General features: G+C 38.6%; 1 protein-coding gene across 1 annotated transcript in view; it reads left to right on the top strand.

Moving 5' to 3' along the window:
* The window catches only part of HDAC9 (histone deacetylase 9), a 686,372-nt gene that overhangs the window by 550,404 nt on the left and 116,188 nt on the right, over positions 1–19,780 (top strand). Inside the window, exons 19-22 of the mRNA XM_043541099.1 lie at positions 7,757–7,812; positions 8,056–8,143; positions 12,151–12,270; positions 12,584–12,681. Of these exons, the coding sequence (XP_043397034.1) occupies positions 7,757–7,812; positions 8,056–8,143; positions 12,151–12,270; positions 12,584–12,681 (362 nt within the window). The remainder of the gene's footprint in view (positions 1–7,756; positions 7,813–8,055; positions 8,144–12,150; positions 12,271–12,583; positions 12,682–19,780) is intronic.

Here is a 19,780-nt window from a genome sequence, read left to right as displayed (position 1 = left end):
TGGTTCAGACTTTACCATGGGAGAAAGGTATTGAGGCCTGTACATAGCAGAAGACGGCATAGTTATTTATTAGTCAAAAGATGGGCGGAACATGGATTGGAATACGGCTCTGCTTCTGCTTCAAAGCATCTTTATAAAAGTCTGTGAAATCAGTTGAAGAGAAGCACGACAAGAGCTTTACTCCTGATCTCTTAAAAACAATTAGGAAAAAAACTTCTTTAAAAGACTATTCTAGGAACATAGGGACTGATTTAAACTTCATTGGAGACTCCTGTTGACTTCAGTGGGCTTTGAATTAGACCCATATGCTTGAATATGGTGTTGATCTCTGAACCACTGTCTCACCTCAGTCTATAAAGTATACGGTCAAACAAGATTAAGTGCATGAGATGCAAAAAATGTGCCATACAGTTTGTCAGATATTTTTGGCAGCACTGAACTTGGATACCAGCTGATTTGCGGATAGAGTGGGATGTTGTAATGTCCATATTGTTTCAATCATCATGAAAGAGTTGAATTAGTTGTGTTACCTGAATGTGTGTTGGTGTGCATAATAGATACTGGGGAAAACAATTTATTTTTTTTCTTCCCATCTTTGTAATATGACAAGTTATACCATTTGGGTACAAAGAACTATACTATTTCTGCTTGTTACATCACATAAAATGGCTGAGGCATGTTAGTAACATGACATATTAACTTCATCTGTACCAATCTTCCTAATGTGTTACATATACAGTTATATATTGATTATGTAAGGAACTGCTTCATGGTTTATGCTTTACTTTAGCAGGTATTTGTGTGGTACTGTTTTACTGATAAGTAGTTCTATAAGGCAACTTCAGATGTATAGCAAAGGGGGAAATGAAGAACAATGCCCAAATGCATCCCTGTTGAACTACACTGAAGTAAGTAAGAAATATTAAGGTATGAAGCATGAAACAAAATGAGCCAGATTCAACCCCACAGATGCAATTTTCACCTTCTCCTGGGGTAACTGTTCCAGAGGTGATACCACTGCTACTCTGCCCAAGGAGTTCCGCTGGGGAATGGCAGTTTTAAAATTCAATCCCAGCTCCACTGTAACAGAGGCTTTTCAGCAGAGACTGATTTAGTTTAGCCCCTAGTAAACCTGTCTCTGCCTGCTCCTGTGGCCGTGGCCCCACTCACATTTGGGATTCTGCTGGCCAGCTCTGTGGGAGTGCAGCAACACAAGCCACTTATCTGAGAAGGACTTACCGCCACCAGCTCTCATCTTCCTAATGAATGAATTCATGTCCATGGCAGGAGAGATTTCCAAAGGCACAAAGGGCGGTTTGGTGCCCAGTTCCCACTGACACTCAGGGTTAGGTGCTTAGCTGTCATTTCTACCTTTGAAAATCTCTCCCTGTGCCTACTGCAACAGCATCTATGCACACTGAGTTAAAGAGAAAGAAGAAAAAAGACAAACACAGAGTAAATTGCTATCATCAGAATTGCTTTGTTTATAGTTATTGTTATATTGTTTGTATTGTTTTTATAAAAGCTGGCAACTATAATTGCCTAGTATGGCTTTTTAAATAAACACCATTTCCTTTATTTGCTCTACTTTTAGTCTTTTAAAAAATGCATTCAAAAACATCTCTTAGATGTTTTTTCCTAGTAATTATGGCTATGTTCATAGCTAAGTGATTGCTGTTATTTTATACAACAATACAACTTGAATTATTCACTTGAACTTCACAGCAACTGTCCTTCTCTTCCTATTGTTTGTTTGCTTTTTCACTAGGGTAGTTAATATACATGGCTAGACAGGCCAACACAGGTACAGTCATCTTAGACTACAAGTCCCACGTTTCCAGTTTTCTCCAGTGCTGTCATCTTTACAGAATTGTCACGGATGCAGACAAGCAGCTGCGTATTACTCTGTTTCCGTCATACAGTTACATGTTTAATGGCGATTTCTTGTGTTTCTGGCCTCTGCTGGCTTCTTTTGTGAGAAATAATGGCATTCCTGCATGTTCTTTATAGTTTCCTTGGCAAATCTACATGCTGCTTGTACTGCTCTGTTAATATCATGAGTTCTTGTACACAGCATTCTTAGACACCAAGGGCCAGATGTTAGCTCCTGCTCTGGCAAATAGCCTTTAAAGCTACCCTAAAACAGACACCTGAAGATTCCCCTACCTCTTACACTCTTGTTCCCTCCACCATGAGGTATGGCATGCCTTGGGGTCATGCTGAAGCAGGATGATTGGAACACAGTGATTCTCATCCAGGATAACAGCTTCAAAGGGACTATTACAAGCTGGTGGGACTTAGAGCAGCCCTGTGGCTACTCCATGTTGTGCCAGGGAGCTGACAGTGTCAGAGACTGGAGGAGCACAAAGGTGTTTTAAGGCCACCTTTGTCCCCTCCCATCGGCTAGCTGAATGGAACTCCTGCACAGCTGCAAATCTGGCTACAAAATTATTTTTTTTAAATCACATAGGCCAACTATATTAAAAGTAAAGGTATTTAAAGTATGCTACTGTAAAGGATTTTATTTATGAAAGCATGGTGAACTTGTCATATACCCAACTAGTGCAGTCTAAACAGAGAAATGTAGTTGTGTCTTATGTCAACATTGGCCTGATCCAGAAGCCTTGTGCACCCAATTACTATGTAAAAATCCAGAAAATTTGTTAAAACAGAGCTAAAGCCCTCCTATTAAAATCAAAGGGATGTTTTGATGACCAAGAATGGCACTTTGAATATTACTAGTGTTAAGCCTTAGGTCCCAGCATCACACTGTTTTACCTATTTACACAGTCAAAATTAAAGACAAAGAAGGCTAAATTTTCAAAATTAAACAGCCAAGCTGTGTCTTTAAAAAAAACAGGGCTAGCTTTTTTCACACAAGTTGTCCCATTGGGATGCAGCAGCATGCATGACACTGCAAATGACTGGAACACTTTCTGGGGAGCATTTATTTGTCCTGTAGGGTGAAGTCATGTGAAACTCATTTGTAAAGATCCAAAAGGTGCTTTCAGTCAGTGCACAAGTGGGCTTATAAATATCATACAGTACCAGTTTTTTACTGAACTTGAGGATAGCAAAAGAGGATTAGATGTCTTTTTTCCAAAGGAACCCCTGCTTCTTGCCACAATAAATATATTTTACAAATGCTGTACGGTTTTTGTAACAAGACATAATATACTAAATACCATTCATTTTAATACAAAAGTTATATTTGTCAATTAACTAGTCAAAGTTGGCTGGCAGTGGTTTCAACTGCTGAATCAATGTTACCCTCTCAGGGCCTGACTGCAAGTTATTAATCATCCTAAACTCTCTTTGAAGCCAATGAGAGTTGATGGTGCCCAGCACCTCTAGAAGTCATTCCGCACTTTGTAGGAATGTGTCCATAAACAAATGAATCACTGAGTATGGGTACAGGATATTTGAGAAGAACATCAGTAACCATGATCTTGTTCTCACACATTGCTGTGAATGGATAAATTCACATTGTGGCAAAATGCTTCTTAGGCCTATATTACCTCATTATGCTGTGGATCCACCATAGAAGATCAGTGCATACAACCTGTACATAAACAGCAGAGAACCCAATAATGTGATGGAAACTATCCTTGACTGCGCATTTCAGCAGAAACAGGATGGATGTCTGATTGTGCTGTTGCATAGCATAGCATAGCATCAAGGAATTAAGTAAAATACAGAAGAAAAGAATGCTAGCATACATGACTGATCTCCCAGCTACTCTTTGGAAAGTAGGCATCCAGCCACATGTATAGCATTGAAAGGGAGCAGAATACTTACCTTAGTACAGGAAGAGAATGAATTCTCCTTGTTTTTCTCTCCAGTAGCCCGGAGACAGGATCACATAGATCTAAAATGCATCTTCTCTGTGAATTGAAAGTTTGAATATATGTCTCCTCTGTCATTCCTAGTTTGAGCCTGTGTAGACTTTATACCAGTGATTCTCAAACAGGGGTACATGTATGTGTGGGTATGCAGAGATCTTCCGGGGGTACATCAACTCATTGAGATATCTGCCTAGTTTTACAACAGGCTTCATAAAAAGCACTAGCAAAGTCAGTACAAACTAAAATTTCATACAGACAATGACTTGTTTAAACTGCTCTATATGCTATACACTGAAATGTGAGTACAATATTTATATTCTAATTGATTTATTTTATAATTATATGGTAAAAATTAGAAAGTCAGCAATTTTTCAGTAATAGTGTGCTAGGACACTTTTGTATTTTTGCATCTGATTTTGTAAGCAAGTAGTTTTTAAGTGAGGTGAAACTGGAGGTATGCAAAACAAATCAGACTCCCGAAAGGGGTACAGTAGTCTGGAAAGGTTCAGAGCCACTGCTTTATACCATCTTAGTTGCAGGTCTACTCCTTATCTTCAAGTTTAACCAGAGAACTAAGTATATAATGCCACAGACGTGAATCTTTCCTTTAATGTGCATTTATATCAGTCAGTTTACATATAATGGTTTCTGTATCCTAGTATAAATAGGTGTATGTAAAAAATGTTTTGAATTTATGTGTTCACTTCATTTTCAACATATTGTTCTTCGTTACTCTGTCTATCTCTACAGTGTATTTTTGCATTTCTGTCTAATCCTCAGCCAGAGCGGTTCAGAGCTCACAGTTTGGTATTTGAATATTGCCTAAATAAATGAGTTGACATTCAGTTGTGCTAATATAGAGTATGTTTGTGCAAAGCTTGAAGCTAAAGGACATGTGAAGTGTTCTATCAGTTGCATGAATGTTGTTTTTTAATACTGTGTGTTAGCTGATAATCACTGTTCAGTGTTGCTCAATATGGATTAGATTAAATTAACTGCTTGATCACCAGCATAGCGTTTTTTCCTAAGAAAAATGTTTCCCCATATGCCTGTTGTAATGCACTGTATTTCAGTGTAATGTACGGATATATAATGCATGCTCCAGAGGGGTCACATAGGTATTTTGGATGCTCATAGGGGACTGACAGGGTTAACTACCCCAAGATGTCCAAAATTAGCCACTGGTAAGGAAACTAGATCTCCAAACGGATCATTCTAACAATTCTCCTTGCCTTTGTGGATTGCCACAGTAAAGAAACAGAAGAGAGGAGTGTACAATGTATCTGTCATGCTGTCAAAAGCAGGAAAGTGTCCCATATTCTCCCCTTTAGATACCCCCATGATGTACTCTGAGAGATAATCATCTTAATTATATCTATCTTTTGGGAATACTGATAAGGTTAGATAATAATGATCTGTGAACTGAGCAGGGGCAGCTATAATTCTTGCACTGATATTTCCAAATTGTTTTCCAGGATTGAAAGAGCAAAATACACGTCATAACTTGATGAGTGATGCCTCCTTGACTATGTGTTCTCTTGGTTCTTTACCTACATGTACTTGAATGTATATATTATTTAGATTTTCACAAATGATAGAGGGGAGAAACACATCTCAGTATTTGTCTGAATGAGAATGAAATTTGTTACACTCGCCTGTGAAACATATTTTGTGAAAAAAGAGGCCGCAAAAAGTACTAAGATTTTAGCTAGCAGTATTTGGTTTGACAGCTATAGGTTAGCCCATCCTCCTTCTCATTCACTATACTGTATATTAAGTACAATCAGCAGACTAATTACTTTAAACAGCCAATGCTGTTCAGTATTGCCAACCCTAAGTATTCAAAAATCATGAGTTAGAACCCCCATTATCCGTTACATTGGCTTTAAAATGATGAAAATTTTTAAAAATAGTAAATTTGGGGTACTTTTAATTTGCCATCTGGCCTTTGAGCCTTCAAAGGTTACATTTTCAAGTTTTTCTCAGCAATTATGAGGGCTAGAAACCTTTTTTTTTAATCACCTGACTCCAAGATCTGAAGCTTTATGAAAAACAACAAACCCGGTGAGTGTAGGCAATCCTGGATATTCCTCTCTAATGGCTTTGTAGTTGCCTTGGTTTTTGGTTTTCATCGCTGGTGAATTCAATCTACAGGCAATTTCTGTTCAATTGCCAAGGGAGATGTAGCTCAGAACTGACATGTATATCTGACGTGTGTGTCTCTTTTTGATAAAGTATGAACATTTATATGCAAATGAGGAGTATGACAATGAGAGATGCTGCCGAGTGTCCTGAAAATCTCTAAATGAGGGTCAGTGGAACTCCCTTTGCAGCTGCCTTGGGCTCCGTTTAGACTGATAACACAATAGTCTAGACTCTAGAAAATATTGTAGTTGGCTTCTCGAATTGCGTTTAGCAGGTAGGTTATATGAGATGCTATTGTGGGGTTGCTTGGCTGTTAAATTAGCCTTCAGTAAGGCAACTGCTATTTTTACGTTCAATGGCACTTTTGTCTAAGAAAATGGATCTCACATACACCAGTGTAGCTCCCTTAATTTACTTGTAGTTACTCATTATTTACACCTGTGGAAGTGAAAGGACAATCAGGTCCATCGATTCTCATAGTTGTTTTCCTGGATAAGTAAGTACTGCAGCACTGCAACCTAACTAGCCTCTTTAGTTCTAATTAGAATAATTTATCAATAAAAGGCATATGTATTCAACAGTACTCTACAGTGTTTTCTTAAAATCCATTGCTGCATTTTGTATGAGAGATCTGGGGCACTCCTTGTTGACTACTTAAAATATAGGTTTGGCTGCCAGAATTATGCATTGATTAGAACCTCATTTTTTTAAATCTCCATTGGCTATGGTTTTAAAGCAGTAGTTGAACACACAAGAGTCCAACTCTGCTCTCCGTCGCATCTGTGTAAACCAACAGTAAATCTGCTAAAGTAATGGAGTTACACCTGATTCACACTGGTGTAACAGGGAGTGGAATTTGGCCCAGGTTTTGATTAACAGTTTTTTCCTTATGATAGCAAATTATTTTCATGACTATCCAGCCTACATTTTTGAACAGCAGCTGTCCTGCAAGGATTTATAGATCTTTCCTTTACTTCATGTAGGGGGGACTTCATGTTTTTTATTTTACGTGATGCATTGCAGTGAATCTGTAGGTTAAGGAATTCCTTGATCATCACTACTTCTGATAGCTGCTGTGTATGAAAATGTTCTATAAAACTCCAGAATGTGTGTTAGAAATTGACTAAGGGAATTCAATAAAGTTGCAAGCTTTGGCAGGCCTCCAAGCTTAATTTATAGACTGGAGAAGAATGAGATTTTCATTGTCCTCCTTTTCTACTCTTAGGAATTGCCTTTTCTGTGTGCGAGTGTAAATTTATCATTTAGTTTACACAGAAGGTAGAGCCAACATTTCCAAACCATTGTATGTAAATATCAATGCTTTTTTCCTTTCTACTGTTTTATAGTCTGAAATGGATCAACAGGGAGCAATTTAATTTGGATGAAATGTTAATTTGGGTGGATCAGTGATACTTTCTCTCTACCAACTATGAATTCTGGACTTAAATGAATAAATCAGTTATGCTTGTGTCGTACAGAACAATAGCTATTGTGTATATTTGCCATCTATGTGCTGTACAGCTCCAAATTATCCTGGCTATATTAGAGTCTGTCTCTTTGCTTCTCTTTAAGTTATGATCTATATGCAGCTTTGATCACATATATTGTTTCTGCTAATTCTATGAAAGGGTAATGGGGGCAGCAAAACGTGCTCAAGAGCCTCTGGTAGAATCCAATTCTGTTTGCCTGCTGCGCTGTGTTACACAGAGAAACCAGCTTTTTTTCCAAAAAAATCTGATAATTGAAAACCTATCTTGTTCTTACAGAATGGTTTTGCTGTTGTAAGGCCCCCAGGCCATCATGCTGAAGAATCAACAGCCATGTAAGTACCAGGGAATATTGCCCATCTTGGAGCGCTAGGGTTACTGGCAATCACCTGCACTGTGCATGTCTCTGAAGAACTCTAATTGTTAGCAGATGACTGAAAAGGCTTTCTAGGTACTCCCAGAAGCAGATTTATGGCTTCAGAGATCTTATAGGGTTTTTTTTAAATGCCCTGAACATTATTTATAACTGTTTTCCTGACTGATTTGCTTTCTTATTTCTGTTCTTCTCTATTCCACAGGGGGTTCTGCTTTTTTAATTCGGTTGCAATTACTGCCAAATACTTGAGAGACAAGCTAAATATAGGCAAGATATTGATTGTAGATCTGGTATGTATTCTTGGCAAGCATCACACTTTCAGTGCATCTAGATAAAATATAATGAATTTATATTTGTATGTCAGGCTTTCCTGCCTTTAATACTTACAAGAAATAAAGGTGTGTATTTCCTTTGAATTTGGGAACTCATTAAAGCCAGGATGGCAGTACTGAAACTATAAACATCTATGTTTCACTTTAATGGTGTTAACTGCAACTTAATGAGAAGAAGGCACAGATCAGGGCAACATTTATGGTCCTTAAATGAATTGATACTTCCACTGTTAAAATAACCCAACAGAACCCAAGTTTACTTTTCCCTACAGAATACAGACTTTAAATAGTCTGATATGCTTTAAAGAATGCTGTTGCTTTGGTAACCAAATTGGCCACTTCCCCCATCTGCTTGTTGAGTAACACTGATATTATTAAAACAAATCAACAAGTCATTCTCTCTGAAAAGTTTTCAAATCATATATGCCAGCTTTGGATGATTCCCTGCAGGAGAGCAAAATGATTAAAAGTCAACTTCATTGGATTAATCTAGTATTTTAATAGAATGCATTCTTACACAATAGAGTTCTAATTTGTTTAACAGATGGTTTATTTAAATACAGATGACGTTTGGCATGTTGTCTATATTATTTTCATGAATAATGAATTGGAGCTTTGCTTCATACTTAAAGGATCAGCTCAATACACAGCCCAGAGAAAGCTGAATGTTGATTTATGAGCACCATTTTTGTTTTGCCTACAGTTCATGAGGAGGTGTAATAGGTTGTCTGACAAAGCATAGACAGGAAATGAACCCTGGCATCAAAACCTAACCTGTTACATCTGCACTTAATTAATTTTTGCAGGTGATAAAAGATTTAAAGACAAAATATGTTAAAGGTTTTTTGAAGTGCATGGCTTAATAGTCTAAATCTTGTTCATATCTGCTCTCATAATTAAATCTTATTGTGAAGTCATGGCCTTACCATCTAGCACTTTTGTTTACTTAAGTGTGCATACTAGTAGTTAAGGAAAAAGAGAGGGGGGAGGGGAAAGTGTAAGCAAGAGAAATAGCAAATGAAGAAATATATGGTTAAAATAAATATAAAAGTAATATTGATATTCTTGGAATAGTTTTCAAATATTTATCAGAAGTTTTACCCTATGGTTTAGGAATGCACTGATGGAGAGAAAGAACAGTGCAAACATATTTCTGCAGAAACTCATCAGGATTTGTGAACCAATTCACTTCCACTGTATTTTGTGTCCATTTGCTCACTGGGGTTAGTCAGGTGATTGGGATTTACTAGCATGAAGTAAATTTTAAGTTTATAAACTCCTAGCAAACCTATGCAAAGTTTAGATCTGCTTATAAGTGTTACTGTCATCCAGTCCGGGAAGAGAATTATAAACAAGAGGCCTATTTGACCAATCTCCACTAAGAAACCCAGCTTGAATTTTGAATAGCAAGTAATGCTCAGCTCCCCTCTGGCTCTCCTCCACAAACATGTTGAGCTGAGCTGGTACGGAGGGCTGGCACAGATGACTTCACCCCTGGAACAGTCACAGTCTGGTCCCTGATCTCCTCCAAGGTCAATGCAACAACATGTTGCCCCTTCTATGAACATAGAGGCAAAGCCACAATCCAAATGTAACTAATTACCTACGAGAGCACTAATGTCCATTCAAAGCAAAGGAGAACTGCCCTTAGTGGTCTCACCTGAAAGATAACATCGAATCATAGATGTTAGGAGCGTGAAAAATCGACATCCTTGAAAAATGTTACTATGCTGACCTAATCCGCAGTATAGACAGTGCTAGGTTGGTGGAAAAATTCTTCCATCAGCCTAGCTACTGCCTCTTGGGGAGATGAATTAACTACAGCAGTGGGAGAATCCCTTCCATGGATGCAGTCAGGGTCCACACTTACAGAGGCACCGTTGCAGCGCTGCAGCTGTGCCGCTGTAGCATTTCAAGTGTAGATGTACCCTGGGATTTCTAATTGACCTTCCAGGCTGTATGTTTATAGTGGCTAGCACAATTCGGCCCCAAGCTGACTGAGACCTGTAGGGGCTACTACAATAATAATAATAGTAATAATAATAATAATAATAATAATTAATAATATTCAGTCCAGTGCATTCCTTAAAGTTCAGAAATGCTTTTGTATATATAACTTTAACTTCTCTGTTTTTCATTTTGAAACTTTCTACATCTACGCCAGAGGAAAAAAACACCTCCCTTTCTGCTTTCCTTTTTTCATTCCTTCCTATGAATAAATCTCAGTTTTTGGATTGATCCATAGTTTCTGAATAAGTCATACATTTCATCCAAGAAGGATAGGCTCAGAACCCAGTCCATACACAAACCATATAACTGATTAATAGTAGAATACACTATCCTTACCATGCAGATATCTTTGTCTACTCAATGGCATTTCAGGACTATTTTCACTGGCAAAATTTAAGTTTACAATAGGAAATTATTTTTTTGCAGGATAGAAGATGAAGAAGTATATAAAAGGCCCAAGTGTCTATTTTAATTCCTATAATTTAAAAATTGTCGGAACAAGAACATATTAAAAAAATCAAACCCCATGACAGTAGAAGCCAACTTAAGAATGGAGAGCACAGGCCTTTATATCATTTATTTTTATGTTCCTTTAATTTGTATCTGGTGCCCAGAGATCACAGTGAATAGATGAATGATGAACAGATGGCAATTTTGTTGAGAGGTTTTGAATAAAATATTTTCTGAAGACTATATATCAGCCCAGACCCAAGGACACTCGTTTGTAATGAAAATGCAGTCAAAGCATTAGGGTTGCTTTTCAAAATATTTTGTTTACTCTCCTTGCGGTATAGCTTCTTGAAATCTATATTTTTACTCAGATGGAGTAAAGAAGCAGAATCAACATCTGAAATCTTTCAGCCTCTTATAAGGTTCAATGTGGAAGTTTAGAAAAAAACCCCAAAACCTTCAGTTTTCCTCCACCACAGTGCACCTGGGGTTTCCCTTTTCACTTATAAAACCTCATACGTATCTTACCATATACTGTACAATGAGACAATTGTGAAGAAACAAAAAAGAAATTTGAAAAGTTTAAACCATTATCCATTATCATATGCTCATTCTCTAAATATTTTTTAAAATATTTTATTTAAAGAAAGAGATTTCCTGTGCACTGGTGTTCGGGCCGTTATATAATGTTTGAAATACGCAAATTGGCTATGGTCATTCCCTGGTTGTGGAAGGCACCATACTATCAGCTCTTCTCTGCCAGATGATTTAATAGCTAATGAGATCATACTGCTATGTCTTTGACTGTTGCCGTCATGATTTTGCAAAAATGAAGTATGAAGTCCTTCTGCATCTGGCATCTTTTGATGTGGATCTAACTGCTGAGGGACTGCTAACTGAACTGAATGTTTCAAGAAAGCCAATTTACTCAGCTGGTCGCAAAGCCTTTGACCTCAGTAGTGGAACTTGGCAAATCAATGAACGCACTTATGGTTAGTGTTCTGTCAAGAATTGCGAAAATGCTCTGTAAACCATAGATCCTTTTGCAAAATACTAGTTTGTAGTTTAAACATTAGTCTTTCTTCAGAGGCCAGTGAGGCTAGTTAATTAAGCCTGAGGGGTTATGAACTGTTGGCAGTTAATAAGTCATAAAATTCCTCCATAAAACAGGATGCTAGATTCCATCACTGAGGCAAGGAGTACAAAGAGCCGGTGTATAAATATCTAATTGTACAAAAGGACTGGGATTTCTCAATGACTGCTCATCTGGAGTCTCCAGGGCACGCTCACTGTGGTTTCCTGATTTTTAGAAGCCAGTTTAAAAAATGAGTGCATTAAAGAGTAATTTGCCTGAAAGTTCAGGAAGTATAGGGGTGGTGGAGGGAGTGGGAAAGAGAAAAGAGGAGGGAGGGGAAGAGAGAGAGAGAGAGAGAGAGAGAAGAACTTATCTCTGCTCACCGAGTTGGACATTATTGCATTTGTCATCTATTTAATTTCCCCTTTAGGATGTTCACCATGGCAATGGTACACAGCAGGCTTTTTATGCTGACCCCAGCATCCTGTATGTTTCCCTCCATCGCTATGATGAAGGCAACTTCTTCCCTGGCAGTGGAGCCCCAAATGAGGTTAGGTTTATTTCTTTAGAGACCCATTTTTATTTGCATCTTTCAGGTAATTGCTTTGCATGATTACCCCTAATTTTCTCGTCCTTCGCTGGTGCTTTAAATTACACCAGATTACCAAATTGTCCATTGGGACTGGAGGACCAGTAGAGAACAAGTGTATAACCCAGAACAGTCCCTGTCAAACAAGGCTGGGCTGATTTGACATGGTGTTTGATGTTTGTTTCAAAAGCACACATTTGTATGTTTTCTTATTTTTTTCATCTCCCCTTTTCCTGCTCCCCTCCCCCTTTGGCACTTACCCCTGTCTTTTCAGGTTGGAAGAGGCCTTGGCAAAGGATATAATGTAAATATTGCTTGGACAGGTGGCTTGGATCCCCCCATGGGAGATGTAGAGTACCTAACAGCATTCAGGTTGGTACTTGTTTCCTTCTAAAAGTGCCAAAACTGGCAATAGAGTGAAAGCTCACACAAGTAACAACTATAGTAATCCTGAAAGACATAAAAAATGACCCATGGTGGAACTAGTTTAAAATAACTGTTTAAGCAAAATGGCAACAAGACCACTAACTTTTTTACCTCTGACGTCTGTCAAGACTTGCAATTTGAAAAGTTATATCAAGAATATGCAACTTTATACCAGCACTATATAGCTAATATACTACAAAATATATAAAACTAGACTTTTTATAAAATTCATGATTCTTGGAAACATTATAGGTTTTAATAAACAAGCAATTTACTTGTTCTGGCCATCAACTCAAAATATACAAGAAAATGTTTGATAATTTAATCAGTCACTGATAAACATCATTATTATATGATAGCAGTAAACCAACTTTACATCTACCTCCTCACATGTACCACTATTAAAGTTAAATGTAAACAATTTTACCCGGCATGAGAAAAATACATAGTTTTAACTGCATTGTAATTGTATAGAAGTATAGAAAATACCAAGTAAAGTATAATATGGGCCAAATCCTTCACACCTTACTGAGGTAAAACTCCTACTAAGGTTCATGGATTTGGCCAAGAATGGTATCTTCTGTGCAATACAATAAGGTGTTATTTGCTTTAAAATAAGTACTTGTGAAACATCATAATATCAGTGAAATATCTCATTCTAAATGATGAATCACTCTTTCAGCCATGAAGCATTGGCTTTTGATAATCTGTTTTCATGGGGCCAAAGGAGAAAGAACTTATTTAAAACATGCCCTACTGTACTTACTTCCAGCAGCCCTACATTTCATACATCATTTCCTTTCACAGTAAAGCAGAATGCATTTGGTCTTATTGCTGTGGAAGGGCTTGGTGAACAAGTGCCAGTCAAGACTGGGCAAACTGTAACTGCTGGGAAATACCAGGCTTCAATTTGTAATGGCTGCAGTTCAAAAATGGCAGTGAGTCCACTAACTTGTACCTCTGACCCTGTCAAGACTTATAATTTGAAATGGTATATCTAAAATATATAACTCTGAACCTGTACGATAAAGCAAATATACCACAAACATATAAAACTTTTTTTTTCTGTAACACTCTTGGGTGGTCCATGAAGTGGTATGTACAGTATCCAAGAAGGTTTTGTATTTAGACATCACACAACTGAATTCAAAGCCTAAACCCTAAACATAGAAAATCACAATCTGTTACTGTTTTTGTGAAAAGGGTTTTAATTTTACTTACACCATTTGCCTTACTTAAAACAGTCTAACCAAACAGCCAGTTATTTCAAGGGACATTATCAAGGTGGTAGGCCCCAAAATTTGACTCCCTTAAAAGTTTCATTTACTTTGTTGCCAAGGTCAGTCTTGTTCTTTGTTTGAGATTTTATAAAAGCAAGGAGATTGGCTGACTCAGGACTAATACTGGGCTATAGTGCTTCTCACCTCTACGTTCCTGGTTCAACTCCAGCCCAGGTTGGTAGTGAGTGAAATTGTCACCATATTATGGCTTATGTGAAATGAGTTGGTGGTCTCAGCCCTTTTTAATGGGTAGAAGTTTACATCACAGAGACCACTGCCATACTTATCACTGACAGCAGAGACAGGAAATTAATGAGCCAGCCTAAATCTATTCCCCACAGGTCAAGTTTCAGGCACATTCATGAACACTGTGGAAAAGCTTGTTTTGCTCCTGTCCATGCTGTGCTGGTGTCATGACTAAAAAGAGGACTTCAGACTTTGAAAGGCAAATTTTAGAAAAAGAAAAATATTGTTATTTATTAAAGAATAAATAATTTTAGCAAGTCTGCAACCATATAATAACAACTTGTTCCAACTTTGAAAAAAAAACAGACTTTTATAAATTTAATTTTACTACTATGCCTTCACATAAAAATGTAGGCAGCTTAACACATTTTATCTAGCTGTTATGTCAAAATTTGGTAATGCCATTCTAACAGTGCCCCTTTAAAACCCATAGTTGTGTCCAAATAATGTGGATACCACTTCTGCATTGTTCTAAAGTTATTATTATTTTATTTTGAAACTCTTTTTGTGAATGTGATGCTACTAAACAGCATGGGATTGTTTGTAATGGATACTGATGTGCTCCATTTATCTAAAAGAGCAGGTGTAGTCGTAAAAATGTCCCTTCAGTACCACACCCCTTGCCTCAAACCTTCCCTGAATAGAACTCCTTTAAGAATAAGAGGATAATTCAGTCTATTTGCCTCAGTAATCTTTGCCTCTCTTTTGAGACTGCCATCATGAATACAATTAGTACTAATTGTGATGATGGTTTAGCATAGTTGTCAATATAGCAACCTGAATGGAATTTGGAGGGAGGAGCGCAGGTTTCAGGAAGGAGGAGTTTGGAGGAGGCACCATAAAGTTAGTCTGTGTGCTCTTGGCTTGAATGCTAGCTGCAGATACAGCATCTCTGTATATAGTTGTCTTTAAAAAGAGCCAGTTTAGCTCTTCGTTGAGTGCTTGCTCATGTCCATTCCACGTTAGGTGTGTGAACACCTAAGATTATTTGCCAGATTGTTGCCAGAGATTTTTCTCTCAGTGATATTCATTGGGCCAGCTCTGATGCCCTCTGGTGCTGCACGCTTATGCACATGTATAAGGGGCACTGCCAGCTCCACACCCTCTCAGTTCCTTCTTACTGCCCGTGATGGTTGCTAAGCCTACGCCCATGAGCGACCCACACCCCAGTTGTCTGAAGTGTCTGGGAGAATCTCACATGTAAGACCACTGCCAAATTTGTTGGGACTTTAAACCTTGCACAAAGAAGCTCAGAGTGATCAGACTTAAGGATATCCTAATGCAAGCGGCTCTTAGACCAGCTTCAGAACTAAGCCCCTTGGATTCAGCACTTCAGCCTCTGTGCAAAGTCCTCCTCCGCCACTGTGTGCATCCCGGCACTGCTCTCCATCCCTGGTGCCAAGAAAGAAGCACAAAAAGCGGCACACCGATAGAGGGTGCTCGCTGCTGCCAAAGAAAGGTAAGCAAGGGGAAGGTGGTGGAGTGCAACCCACGTTGGGCCATTCCTCCATCCCCGGTCCCATGGTGGCACCATTGATTCTGCTGAGATCATTGAGTCCAGTGTGCTCCATCTGATTCGACGAAGCACTTCAGGCCCCAACAGCTGCCATACTTCTCAGCTCCGCCTCCAAGACAGGAACCTTATCAGAGAAAAGAGAGAGGTTACAAGTGCTGTCAACCATTTCCATCCACCTCAACCTCCCGTCGGGGTCACAAAGGTTCTCTGGTGGGTCCAAGCAGGCCTTTAGAAGGTGCACCCCAGGGTATTATACCACTTCCTGCTTCAGATCCTGCTTCCCCTTTATTTTTGGACTGACTGCCTCACGTCAGCCCAGCATGGTCCTGCATAACATTGAACCACTGGATGCTAAATACTGTGGCAATTTGTTATACTGTGCAATTTTTATCCACCCCTCCCTCCCACCCCTATTCCCGTCCCTCTTCAGGGACCCTTCTCATGAGCAACTCCTTTCCCAGGAGGTGCAGACCCTCCTATGGATGGGGGCTGTGGAGGAGGTACCTCAAAACTTGAGAGGGAAGGTGTTTTACTTCCATTATTTCCTAATCCCAAAGCTAATGGGGGCCTTCATCCCATCCTGGACCTGCATTGCCTCAAGAGATAGCTCAGAAACTGAGGTTCTGCATGCTCTTCCTGGCCTCTGTCATTCCCTCCCTGGATCCGCCCTTGACTTGAAGGACGCTTACTTTTATATTTCTATCTTCTGTGGCCACAGATGATTTGTCAGGTTTATTGTAAACCAGACTCATTACCAATTCACCGCTCTTCCCAATGGCCTGTCCACAGTCCCCTGGGTTTTCATGAAGATATTGTTGCCTGGAATAATGCCTGAAACACTGGAACAGCTGACAAAGGTGCTTGATGAGTGCTGTGACCCCAACAGAATGAGAATGTAGAAAGATTCTGATTTTTTTTACCTGAAACCAAGAAGCAGAAGAGGGGATAAATTCTTAGGTTACAGAGCTGAGAACTGTGGCATCCACATTGGTGATATTAAACATTCCCTAATTAAAGACCCATTCTCAACTTACAGAAATGATTGTTGAGAGAAACAGAGAAATCCCTAGAGAAATGCCTCCAAATAGCAAGGGCAGCTAAATGATCAGGGAAAGGATCAAAACAATAACAACCACTAGTGCAGAACAGGTAAACAGAAACAGTTAAGAGAATGCCAAGTTAAGCGGGTAGTCCACTACAACAAAGCCGAGGACCTGAGGTTGTTACATGCTGGTGAGCAGGTCTGAGTCCAGCGGTCCTATAGTCCAAAAGCAATGGCAAAAGGCAACTGTTCAAGTTGCAGTGGGACAGGTTGTATGAAGTAGCAACAGACTCAGGACACTGATAGAGACAAAACCAAAGACAAAATGTCGGAGTAGCAGCCGTCAGCTGGCACACCCAGACAGATAGGGCCAAAGCCAGGACCAAGAAGATGTAAAAAGAGCATCAGCTGTCAGCTGGTCTGATGTTGAGAAATGAAAAAAATGAGGTATATGAGCTACACAGAGGACCAAGATGATGCCACCCAACATAATGAAGGCAGTGACAAGGTAGAAGCAAATCCCCCTCCGATAGCGGTAATACAAACAGTCCTCAGAGCTCTGGCTTCTTCCCAGAATTTCCGTAGGCACATTTTTTAAAATGTTGGCAACTATGGCGTAGGGTGCCAATTATTGCTTGATTGACACTAATTTCACAACAGAGGCCCTTCTAAACAATAATGGCCATACAAACAGACACCCGCTTTTTTCCCTCTATTAGATTTTTGTTTTATAGTCAGGTATTCGGCCTTCATTGATACTTTCGATGTCATGAATGTAATGCTTTATGTAGATATCTGTTCTTAGGAACCCGCACTCACACGCACACAAATGCACATCTCGTCTGATATGCTGATCTATCACCAGATGAATCCAATTAACATGTCTTATTTGTGCTGAACAAGAGTAAATCTCAGTCTTTTCCCTCTAAAGCAACCTAGGAAAATCCTGTAGTATTCACAGAAGAAGTGAAAACAAACCACCTTCCATGTATAAGAACCCGTGAACCCAGTTGCAGATGAGCTAGAAGCCTAGTACAGAGCAGTCACTTTAAAAGTGTGCTGGATGAGTGGCTCCCATGGGAGTGCTAGGAGAGCTGTGAAAAACCACCATGCTGGCTTGTGGCTGCCATGTTGGTTTCATGCTGTTTTATCACTTCTTTAAACTGACAGACACTCATTTATGTGCAAAACAAAACAAAAACACATTTCAGCACAGATAGAGTTCAGATCACATATTTTTTTCAATACAAACAAAAGTTTTAGATGTATGCAGCCAGCTTGAAAATGTCTCTCTCTATTGTGTAAAAGAAAATGTTTTTCCTTCAGTTTCTTTTGCGTTTCTGCTAAGACTGTGGCTTGTATGGTTATTCATGTTAAGTTTAACACATACTGAAGTGCTTGATTTGTTGACCACAAAGAGATAAGTGGAAAATTTAGCTCGATGCTAAAAGACAGAAGGACAAAGCTTTCTATAACACAAGTAGGAAAGTTGATGTTGAAAATAATTCAGAGTTTTCATTCTGCCAACTAGTTTTTATTTTATGCTTGCTTGTTTTGGCATCACTAAACACAACTGTTAATAATATTGAGGGACAGATCTGGATAAATATGAGGCCTGACACTCTCTCTCATTTATTCAGTTGTACATGCAAATTGGCTAATTGTTTATTAAAATAGTACTTAGATGTCTGTATCCATTCATACATGTAGTTTCTTACTTCATGGCTGACTCATTTTTCCAAAACTACCTAAAAGTATGTGCCCCATGTGTTAAATAATATCAGTAATTTAGTTATGCCCAGAGTTCTCAGGATATTTCACTCATGGGAAGAAGAGAATCTCATTAAGGCAGCATTTTCCAAAAGTATGGAGTGAGGAGTCATGGCAATGCTAGTTTCCTCCATGTTACCCTGCTAACCTAGAAGGATTGAAGTGATTGGTTTCATTTTCCTTAATGAGGAGTGAGGTTCAGCTTTCATGTTTGGGAAATGTTGCTCTAAGTTATTGGTCAGTATGAAGTACATATTATATTTGTATGCTCACTACCTTTTTCAGACCTTTTGGCTGACCAGCACATAGCTGAGTATTACGGAGATGCCATTTGTGGCTTCAGATTTAAGGTTGAGCTGAGTTTTGCACTTAAAGCAGGCACCCATCCTCTTATTTAGATATGAGAAATATAGCATTTCCCCCTAAAAATTCAGCACTTATTCTTTGAGAATAGACTGAATTTTCAGAGAATTTCCAAGTAAATCCATTAATTAGTTTGAGAGTTAAAATTAATTAAATAATGGGTCTTTCAAGAAATTTAGCACCTGATGTCAGACTTTATGTTAACCCTAAATATCTCAGGAATGGAATAATACAGACTCTTCAAACTACCCATATAATTAAAACTTGTCACCCATCTCTGAAGCCCTTCTCTTTCTGCAATGTCATCTTTGAGATCAGAAGTGAACGTAACATGCCACATGATGGCGTACTATTGATTTATATAATGGTTGTATAATATTTTCAATATAATTATGGTACTATTTAATAAGTAGTATGCCCATTCTACAATGCTGCATAAATCTCTAGCTGAGAATTAGTATTTTTCGGATAAAATAAGAAAATAAAATATGAGACAACAGATAATGTTTTCCCTAGCTACACTTAGAAGTAAGTGAACTATTAGGACATTAGTATAGTGACTACATGGAATCAATTCCACTATGGATATCCCTCTGTAGAGGAAATTGCCTCTTCTGAAAATTATTACTAGATATCCTTTAATCAGTAAAAAGAAAAGGAGTACTTGTGGCACCTTAGAGACTAACAAATTTACTTGAGCATAAGCTTTCGTGAGCTACAGCTCACTTCATCGGATGCATTCAGTGGAAAATACAGTGGGGAGATTTATATACACAGAGAACATGAAATAATGGGTGTTACCATACACACTGTAACCAGAGTGATCAG

Source organism: Chelonia mydas, chromosome 2 (assembly GCF_015237465.2).
Source record: "Chelonia mydas isolate rCheMyd1 chromosome 2, rCheMyd1.pri.v2, whole genome shotgun sequence".
NCBI lineage: Eukaryota > Metazoa > Chordata > Testudines > Cheloniidae > Chelonia > Chelonia mydas.
Note: the sequence above shows the minus strand (reverse complement) of the source record. Positions and strands in the feature narration are given on the sequence as shown.